Below are 10,745 nucleotides of genomic sequence, written 5' to 3'. Positions count from 1 at the left end.
CGATGTATGTGGAAACTCATCCACTACTATTTCCTTAAGTATCTACCCAATTACAGTGCCCCTTCCCTCTGTGTGGTGTGTGGCTGGTGTTGGACTAGGCATGGGCTCAAAACCTCACTCTGCCAGGATAGAAGTTTACTGGGTGACCTGACCTTCCCACTATCTCTCAGCCTAACCTACCTCACAGGGTTGTTGTGAGGATAAAGGGTGGGGAGGGGAACAACCATGTATTCCACCTTTGGAGGAAACGTGGGATATAATAAATGTACTAAAATAAACCAGATAGAAGGGTTTCTGCCTGAAAAGTATCTGTAACAAGAACCAAAGGTGAAAACTTAGACCAGAAATACATTCGCAACAAAACACGAGCTATAAACAACTGAAAAGAAACTGCATAACTAGTAGGAGGCGGAGCCCCAGAAGAGACGTAAGAATCACAGGCTGAGCCCGCCTCTTTCATGTCCCGGTGGAGTTGCCCTGGCGACCAGAACGCAAAACATTGAACGTCACAGAGAGCGTAGAACGCTCGGCCTCCCTGGAGTCTTAAAGGGGCCGTAGCCCCTGCATGACGTGATTGCCAGGAGCGATTTGGTGCACTGCATTATGGAAGGGGCTTCCGGGAACCCGGAGGAGGATTGCGAGGAAGCCAAAGATCCAGGTGCTGCTCCAGAGTCCATGCTCTGGCGCATGGGTGTTACAGAGAAACATGGGAGAGAAAAAGGACGGAGGGCGGTGGATTAGAAAGATCAGGGACTTGGGCTCTTGAGACCCTAAAGAGGGAAGGGGTGTGCGGGGGTCTAATGTCACGTGGAGCAGAGGAGACATCAGTGGCCTCCAGGGTAGAGGTGTGTTAAATTTATATACACGTCAGGGGTTGTCGGTTTTCTAAACGGGATTTGAACCACATTTAGCAGCAGCTCTCGAGGCGGTCGGCCTCAAAAGATGCACTTTTGGGTCTCACATTGAAGGTTCTCTCTGGCCGGTAGGTAGCAACGCTACTACTTTTAACTCGTTTTGCCATGTTTTAAAGTGGTGATTGTGGCTTCCAAGGTAGACCCCCAACGTCATGCGGCCCTTTTGTGCTCCAGTCATTAAATAATGGGAAAGGTTGTGCTGTCCTCCCTCCTTTCAGCTGCATCATCTGGATCAAAGGAGCTTCTGCAACGATGGAGCTGAGATAAATTTCATCAGCGAGGCGTACACAAATCATGTTACAAAATTGTCCATTTGTTATATATATGCCCCCACCCGTACACACTGCTTATTTAAAGCAGATTCCAACCACTATCACCATCACCACCACGAACTTTTAAACCTCTCACAGAGCTACAATTCCCAGCAGCACCCTCAACAAACTACAGTTCCTAGGATTCTTGGGGTGGTGGTGAATGTGCTTTAAATGTGTGGTGTACACGCAGCATAATTAAGCTGAAGCCAGTTGCTTACAATGTTAGAATCCTTTCTCAGGATGCCAGTATGGTGCATCTTATGCAAGTCATTCATGGAAAAAAGAAGCTTTACCAGCTGGATGAAAAGGTCTCTGCCTTAGGTTTAAAAACAATACAAAATGATCCCCGCCTTCAGTGGGTTTTGGTACTTTTTAAAAAATTAATTTTTAGCTGATTTTATGGTTTATTTGTTAATTGCCTTTAGACATCTACAAAAGGTGACTAATTAATTATAGGAAGGGAAGAAGAGAAACTGTGGGAGGTATTCAGCTAACTTTTTTAGAGTTAGCACCAGTGCAGTGGGAGTTCCCCCCTTCCTCCCCATGCCTTCCCCAAATCTGCTCTGGAGAACTGGGGGAACACCCTGAACAGACTTAGAGGGCACACAGGAAGGAGAGGGAGAAGTAGTTCTGTCAGGCAAGGAAACATCCTTGTGCTGATGGAACAATTACCTTAACATTATGTGGAATACAACCCTAACATACTATTCTTGTATTAAAAAAAAAAATCTCCTGACGTATATACAGACATTATTTCATGTTAAAATTGGGAGCAGGGAAGGGAGGGAATAGGAACATAGGAATCCACCCTATGCTGAGTCAGACCATTGGTCCATCATGCTCAGTAATGTCTACATTACTGCCAGTCATGACACTGACTGGCAGCAGCTTGCCAGGATTTCAGCAGGCATTTTTTCCCAGTTGTACCTGGAGTTGCCAGGGATTGAACTTGGGCCTTCTGCATGCAAAGCAGATGCTCTACCATTGAGTTACGGCCCTTCCCTTTTTTTAAATAGACACCACACCTTATTGAAATGTTGGTAGAGTGATCGTTTATGATAATGTTTCCACCTGGGAAACATCTTCTCTGTTCCCAATGGACAGATGCACATCTCATGTAGAACATTGTGGAGGCTTGCAGAAAAGGGAGATCCAATGTGTTTATAGCTCCTATGCATCATTAAAGTATTGTTCTCACTAATGTCATTTTTATTTACTGTTGAAATGTTCAGTAAAAGGAAATACTTTGGCCCAAATTCAACAGAAATGTCACTAAGGCTGCAATTCCTAATCCTATATGTGATTCCACAGGAGTAAGTCACACTGATCTCAAGGGTGCTTATTTCTGAGTAGATATGTACTGGATTGCATTGTAAATCTCATTGAAAATCATAACAAACCCTGTGCAGATTTATTTGGAATCAACTGCTATTCTAGTCAGTTGCAGCCATGAGTCATGACTAAGTTTACCTGCAAATTCTGCAGAACTTTCAATGTTTTACCTCAAAATCGCACTGTTCATCCAAGTACTGGAAACCATAAATTGATGCCATTAGGATCATGCTGCAAACCAACACACCTACATATGTTTGTGTTCAACAGACAGCAAAGACATTGGAAAAGGACAGTCATCCCCAGCAACTAATAATTCAGGAAGGTAAGTAAAAAGAATGGTACAAGTGCATGGAAGATAGGTCTGTCAGTGAATAGTAGCTGTAACAGCTAAAACCAAAGCCTTCCAGTTCAGTGGCAACATACATGTCATCACAAAACGCTGGGTGAAAAAAAAATACTTATGTATACCACGGGTGGGCAACTGTGGCCCTCAGCCTAAATTTAGTGTTCTTCTACAAGTAATTTCAGAGCTCTGACAAGTGAACTGACCCTCCTCTAGCATCTGAGGGGGAGAGGAAATATAAAGTCTAACCAATTTATTATGGCTGTTTAACACCACTCTCCGCAAACCACATATCTTGTAACTCAGGGTAATACTTCATCCATCTGATGAAGTGGACTGTAGTCCTGCTTGTGTAAGCTTCCCAAGATTGTATCGCTGGCAGCTGTTGAAAGCAGAATACAGGACTAGATGGACTTAAAGACTGCCAGCAAGCCAGTTCTTAAGTACTGGGGAGCTAAACTTTTTGTGCAGTGATGCAAGAGTCTCCCCTCTTTTATTTTCCAGGAATTTTCTCTACTTGCCTGAATGTTGGAATGTGTCATGTGGTACTGTGCTAAATTACAAATATCACATTGTTATGATTGCTGGTCTGGCCTTTTGTCAGGCAAACTGTTTGGTAATAGCTCAGCATGCCTCCTTTATGAGAGATGCCCAGAGCTTTTTGTTGGAATGCTTCAATTGTGGAAGCCATGAACTTGAGAAGCTGACCCTCCCTGATTTAGGAGAGGGTAGAAGGGCGAGTGTGTGTATAGTGTTGGTTTGAGAGAGACAGAGGGCACTTCTAGATCATCCCTATTTTCTGGTGGAATGCAGTCATATACCAGCAGATTCAGGAGGTGCAATTAAAGCTGATTTGGAACTCAAACCCCAAAAGATCTGACTTTTTGCGATTAGGAAAATGATGGGAAAATGCAGTGGGAAGCAAACAAATCAGAGTGAATGCTTAATAAATAGCCAACGTCATCTAATATCCCTGCAAACAAATAGGATAAATGCTCAATAAACAAATAATCTGGAAGCACCTGGAGGAGGCTGAGCTATGAGCTCTAGAAGCATGTTGGGTGCAGGTCTCGCTCCTGATTGCTTCAACCTACCTTCTACTTCTCTATGCGTAGAGAAACCAATTATCACAAAAATGTGATTTCAATGATCTTGCCTCCGTAAAGAAGCCAAACCCTGGTAAGTGCTGCCTATGGAATTTCTCAGTGACAAAATTTAATGGCAGGATAAAGTGACATTATCATGTGATTAAATTATTACCAGCCTGATTGTCTGAAACTTTTATAACCTGTCTGTTGTCACAGATAGATGTTAAGTCTTGTCATCACATGCTTTACTGTATAAAGAACACATGTATCCTAACAAAACTGTATAAATAAATAATATTGATAAATTTCAAGTAATGCCCATCAGGGAAGGGAAGCTTGCATACAATAAGCCTGTCATTCAACAGCCACCATGCAGATTCGATTGTTGTATGAATTCACACAGCACTTAGCCATAATAATATTGCAGTATTTATTTCCCTTGCAAAATACTTTTTAACAGTATCAAAGGTTGAGCAAACACTACTGGATCCTAAATGTATTGTATTGTTTGTTTAAAGATATCAGATACAGAGTATCATATCCATAATTTAGATTGTGCTGAATGCCTTTTTTAACATTTGTAAATGCAAGACTAAACAGCACAAAAGAGGTTAACCTTGATTGCCTAAAAAGTTTAAAGTCCGTTATTACTCAGAGAAATAATAGTAAGAATAAAGGCATTATGGGCTGCCCTATAATAGAAGTTATCTGGATGGTTTACAGGACAAAACAAGAACAAGTTAAAATAATCATTGTTACAATAAAAAAATAAAATGCAGCAACTAATAGAGTCAAAAAGTCCACTTTAAAAATAGAGAGTAGAGAAACACCGTCCACTACACAGTATTAAAAGCAAAGGAATAAAAATTCACAGAGCTAAAACTGTAAAAGATCTGGGAAAATAAAAAGATATTTTCCTAGCAGCAGAAAGACGTTAAAGGAGGTGCTAGGCAAATGTTTCTGGGAGGACAGTTCACAGTCAGGAGCTACTATGGAAAGGGCCCTTGCACACATGGCCACTTGCAATACTTCATTTTGTGGGAATGCATGGAGAAGGGCTTCAGATGATGATGATGATTTATTTGTTGCCTAACACAAGATATCTCTCAGTGACACAATATTTTGTTTAAAAAAACTTTCAATGTTAACAATAAAACAATATCCAAAAATATAAGAAAGAAACAGCAATAGGCATATAGCAATCAGATTCCCTCAAATGCCTGGGAAAAGAGGTACATCATAACCTGGCATAAAAAGGATATTTATATAGGAGCCAGGTGGGCCTCAAGACATGTGCAAGTATGCTGGGAAATAGTGACCTTTCCGGTACTGAGCTCCCAAACGGTGAAGGTCAAAACCAGCACTTTGTATTGTGCTCAAAAATGAACCAGGAGCCAGTGAAGATTATAAAGTAGTGGCACAATATGTTTGTAACTCCCAATCCTAATTAGTACCCCAGCTGCCACATACCGTATCGACGGAAGTTTCCAAACCATTTTCAAAGGCAGCCCCACATGCAATGCCACTGCAGTAATTCAGAAGGGAGTTTACCAGGACACGGATAATTGAAGTCAGGCTTTCTCTGACCAGATAGGGTTCTAGTTGGTGTAAGCCTTAGGTACTCGAAGGAGCTCTGAGCCACAGAGGCCAGAAAGGGATCAATGAGTGCTGTGAGACTACAAACCAGGTCATTTATAATAAATATTGGCATGTGTTTTATACTGTTTAAATGTTTAAATTGTGTTTTAAATTGTATTTGTTTTAATGTTTTTAGTTACTGTAAACCACCCAGAGAGCTTCAGCTATGGGGCGGTATACAAGTATAATAAAATAAATAAATAAATAAATAAATTTATGGGAAATTCTACTCTGATAAGAACAGGCTGAACACCACTCATCTGAGCAGATGAATCACTTACTAGCTGTACCTCCATATTGTCAGGGTTGAGCTTCAGTTTATTGGCCCCCATCCAGTCGGTTACCAGGTGGTGTAGCACCTCTATTGCCTCATTTGGGTTTGATGAAAAAGCTAAGTAGAGTTGGGTGTCATCATACGCCAAATCCCTGGCAACCTCGCTCAGTGGTTTCATGTAGGTCACTGGTGGGGAATCTCATTAGGCCCACCAGGCTTGAAACATTGGCCTGTCAATCCGTTTTGGGCAAATCACACCAGCCTTCCCTGGGCTTGATGGTCAGGTGCTGCAAAATTAAACGCACCACTTGAAACTTGAAGCCGTGGCTCAATGGAAGCAGAGCTCTCTGGGAAGAGGGACTGACTGTTAAACCACTTGGGGAACTGAACCTCTGTGAGGGGAACAGGGTTCTCCTAACAACTCTCAGCACCCTAAACAAACTACACTTCCCAGGATTCTTTGCGGGAAGCCATTACTGTTTAAAGTGGAATAATAGTGGAATAAATGTATAATGTGAATGTGGCCATAGAGTGTGCTTCCAGTTTTTTTTCATTTGAAGCCGAGTCTCCTGATGTCATGTTGATGTCGGGTGATTGACAGGTGAGTGGTGACCCTGCCCACTTGTCAAAGTGGTCCATGGGATGGATGGATGGGGGAGATTTTATCATGAATTGCTCTGGCATTCAGTAATCCAAGGGCAAGCTGGTTGAGGGAGAGACTGGAAAAAGGAATAAGGTAAGATGTCTAATTGCGCTACCTATCTGGCAAGGCAAACCCTCAACACCATACTTCCCACTACCTGCAACCACTCTCTTGGGGCATCCCTTCCCCTCTCCAGGCCCATTCACAGTCCCTCTCAGGCATATCATTCAAAACTCATAGGCTCTTGCCACCTGCCCACCTGGCACATTTCTGTGCACAACAGTGGACAACTTTTAAAATTCTGTGTCCATTCAAGACTTTGTCCACTGAGGACAGTGAGTATATATGAACGGGGGTGGCTGTTGCATGAGCACATGCTTGTGAAGGGATAATTATCTCTTGTATTGACACTGTATTAACACACACCCCAACCTCCTACCCTTGTAAAAAAAAAAAGAGGAGGTGGGGTTAAAAATAAAAAACCCTGCCTACTGTCAGGCCCAGGATGCGACTCAGGAACCAGACCAGAGGTTGTAGTTAATTCGTGTTTTATTAGAGTAATGTCCAACAAAGACTGCGCTTTCTCATGAAGCAATACAGGGATACAGGTCCTGCGACATTGGGAGAAAGTTGACAGAGCAAGGGGCTGCTTCCCGCCTGTTCTTTAAGAAGGGGCTAAACAGGCGCGCAACCTTTTGCTCCTCCTTAACTCCCCCTCAGGTACTGCCCGCCTTCCCCCCCTTCTCTCCTGTCTTTTCAACCGTCTGCGTGTGCGTGGTGAGGGGGGAGGCATCACCTCCTCCTCTTCTGAAGTGTCCGATTCCCCTATGGGTGATAAAGGAGGGGCTGAGGGTAAACCATCTCTCCGCCTTTCTGCTGTGATCAGCCCTCCCTCTTGCTCTGAGCTGCGGAGAAGGGAGGGCCTGGGAATGTCTGGGGGGGGATTCTAAAACTTCAAGGCTCTCAGGCTCCCCGTTGCTAGGCGACCCTATCTCTGGCATGTCCTCTGTTTCGGCTTCGCTCAACAGAGGGTAAGTTCCTCCCTCCTCCCTCTGCCAGCCATTTGAATCCTCTTCTGACAACCCCCCAGGACCCCAGCTCATCCTCCCGACACCATCCCCCTTCTCAAGCTGTGCCCCCCTCCCCCTTTCTGGCTTGGGGCGGTGAGGAAAACGTTGATGGAAAAGTTTTACTAACTCTGGAGCATGCACATCATCTGCATTTTCCCATGATCTGTCAGCCACTCCATAGCCCTTCCAGTGAATCAAATACTGCAGCTTGTGGCGTCTGATCCTGGAATCCAAGATTTCCTCAACTTCAAACTCAAGCTGCTCATTTATCAGGAGTGGGGACCCAGGAGGCTCCTCCGGCCGCAGCTCACTGGGAGGGGCAGCTTTCGTCAAGAGGGATCGATGAAACACAGGATGTATTTTAAACGTGTCAGGTAGCTTCAGCCGGTACGCCACGGGATTAATTTGAGTTTCTATTTCAAAAGGACCCACCCTTTTGTCTTGTAATTTTCTACATTTGCCCAGCATCTGGAGGAAACGGGTGGACAGCCATACCTGGTCTCCTGGTTGAAGGGGGGGGGGCCTCCTTCCTGTGCAGGTCAGCAACTCGCTTGTACTCTGTTTTGGCTTCGTTTAACTGCTGTTTCAGTGTTTGTTGCGCCGCTTGCAATTCTTTTAGGAAGTCCTCAGCTGCCGGTACCAGCATTCCTTCTGAGCTGCTTGGAAAGACTTTAGGATGGAATCCATAATTCGCGAAGAACGGGGTTTGTTGAGTGCTGGAGTGTAGAGAATTGTTGTAGGCGAACTCTGCAAAATGCAAATATGATACCCAGTCAGTCTGTTGATAGGACACATAACTTCTTAAATATCTTTCCAAAACGGCGTTCAAGCGTTCCGTTTGCCCATCTGTCTGGGGGTGATGGGCGGAGGAGAGTTTTAATTCCGTCTGCAACTGTTTCCACATTGCTCTCCAAAATTTGGCTGTGAACTGAGTTCCTCGGTGTGAGACTACACTGTTTGGCAACCCATGCAGTCGGTAGACTTCTTTGATGAATAACTTGGCCGTTTCCTTAGCCTCTAAGGCCCCTGCACAAGGGAGGAAATGCGCAATTTTGGTGAGTAGATCTACCACGACTAAAACGGCTGTCATTCCTTGGGATTTGGGTAGATCAGTTATAAAATCCATGGAGAGATCCTTCCAGGGTTCATGTGGGACAGGTAGCGGTTGTAACAGTCCTGCTGGTTTTCCTGTTTGTGTTTTTGTCCGCAGACAGACAGAACAGGACTTTACATAGCTTTCAATATCCCTACGCATTTTAGGCCACCAGAAGTCCTTGGCCACGTTCTGAATGGTCTTGTAAATCCCAAAGTGTCCCGCTGTGATGGAATCATGGCACTGGCGTAGGATTCTGAGCCTTAATTCTCCTTCTGGCACATATCTGGCTGTTTTGAACCATAATAGTCCATTCCTCCAGTGAAAGGTTACTTCTGAGTCTTGACTTTGTCCCGTCTCCTGCCCATATTTTAGTACGTCTGCATCTTCTTGTTGTGCCTTTTTGAGTTCCTCTTCCCACGAAGACTGGCATGATCCCAACATTAATTTCTCTGGCGGGATCACGTACTGAGGCTGGTCCTCGGATTCACTTTCTTTGTACTGTGGCTGTCTGGATAAGGCATCAGCTCTCTGGTTTTTGGCTTGGGCTTGGTAAGTGATCTTGAAGTTAAACCTGGTGAAGAACTGGGACCATCTTATTTGTCTCTGGTTCAGCTTTCTGGCAGTTTGGAGGCTTTCCAGGTTCTTGTGGTCGGAGCGCACTTCGATCTGATGAGGGGCCCCCTCTAGGTATTGTCTCCAGTTTTCAAAAGAGTCCTTGATGGCCAGCAGCTCCTTCTCCCAAACTGTGTAATTCTTCTCTGCAGGCTTTAACTTCCGAGAGAAGTACGCACAGGGGTGCAGCTCCTTTCCTTCTTGGTCTAATTGCAGAAGGACCCCCCCGATAGCAAAATCTGAAGCATCTGCTTCCACGATGAAAGGGCGGGTCGGGTCAGCAAAGTGCAGAATGGGCTCGGAAGCGAACCTTCTCTTCAGCTCCTCAAAGGCCTGGGTGGCATTCTCTGTCCATTGAAACTTCTTCTTTCCCCTTAAACAGTCAGTCAGAGGAGCTGTCAATTTGGAAAACCCTGGAATGAACTTTCTGTAATAATTGGCAAACCCCAAAAACCGTTGTACATCCTTTTTGGTGACAGGTTGGCCCCAGTCCAATATACAGCTTATTTTCCCTGGGTCCATCTCCACGCCTTCCGCTGAGATTCGATATCCAAGGAAGTCTAGAGACTTGAGGTCAAATCCACATTTCTCTAATTTAGCATACAGGTGATTTTCAGTCTCTGCAACACCGTCTTCACATGCTGGTCGTGGTCTTCCTGGTTCTTTGAGAACACCAGGATATCATCTAAGTAACAGATTACATATGTGTCCAACAAGTCTCTAAACACGTCGTTCATGAATTTTTGAAAAATTCCTGAACTTCCACAAAGCCCGAACGGCATGACCAGGTATTCATACTGTCCGTAAGCGGTCAAGAACCCTGTTTTCCATTCATCTCCCTGCTTCATCCTGATCAGATTGTACGCTCCTCTCAAATCCAACTTCGTGAAGATTTTTGCAGAGCGCAGTCGGTCCAACAACTCTGAGATCAGGGGCAGCGGGTAGCTGTTGGGGATGGTGATCTGGTTCAATGCGCGATAGTCGTTACAGGGTCTGAGTTCCCCCCCCTTCTTTTTCACAAACAATAGTGGCGCTCCAGCAGGGGATTGTGAGGGGCGTATGAATCCTCGTCTCAGGTTTTTATCCAGGAATTCCTTCAGGGCCTCCCTCTCAATCTCTGTGAGAGAGTAGATTCTCCCTGATGGAATGCTGGCTCCTGGCACTAGATCAATCGCACAGTCGTAAGGGCGGTGGGGGGGTAAAGTCTCTGCCTCCTTTTCATCAAACACATCTTTGAATTCTTCATACTTTGGGGGCAGGGTCACTTGCTCGATCTCTTGCACTGCCCCCGCTAAGGTGTTCTTGATTCCTTCAGGTTGACAGTTCTCCTGGCAATACTGTGAGGTGAACCACACCACCGCCTCCTTCCAACTTATTGTGGGTTCATGCTTTGCTAGCCAGGGCATTCCCAGAATCAC

The 10,745-nt window shown here is 44.7% G+C and overlaps 1 protein-coding gene across 12 annotated transcripts in view; it reads left to right on the top strand.

The window, feature by feature from the left end:
- The first annotated feature begins 499 nt into the window (after positions 1 to 499).
- Positions 500 to 10,745, top strand: part of ERICH6 (glutamate rich 6) — a 63,923-nt gene continuing 53,677 nt past the window's right edge. For 10 of the 12 annotated variants that reach the window (XR_009764102.1, XR_009764101.1, XR_009764105.1 and 7 more), the window contains exons 1-2: positions 500 to 658; positions 2,831 to 2,885. Coding sequence is in view for 5 of the 12 variants with exons in the window: in XM_061637027.1 (XP_061493011.1) it covers positions 604 to 658; positions 2,831 to 2,885 (110 nt within the window). In the remaining 7 variants the exon portion in view is untranslated. Of the gene's footprint in view, positions 659 to 680; positions 983 to 2,830; positions 2,886 to 10,745 lie in introns of those variants that run through there. The other 2 variants (XM_061637030.1, XM_061637028.1) reach the window with 1 other exon arrangement.

The sequence above is a fragment of the Rhineura floridana genome, chromosome 7 (assembly GCF_030035675.1).
Source record: "Rhineura floridana isolate rRhiFlo1 chromosome 7, rRhiFlo1.hap2, whole genome shotgun sequence".
NCBI lineage: Eukaryota > Metazoa > Chordata > Lepidosauria > Squamata > Rhineuridae > Rhineura > Rhineura floridana.
This window is presented reverse-complemented; position numbering and strand designations above follow the sequence as displayed.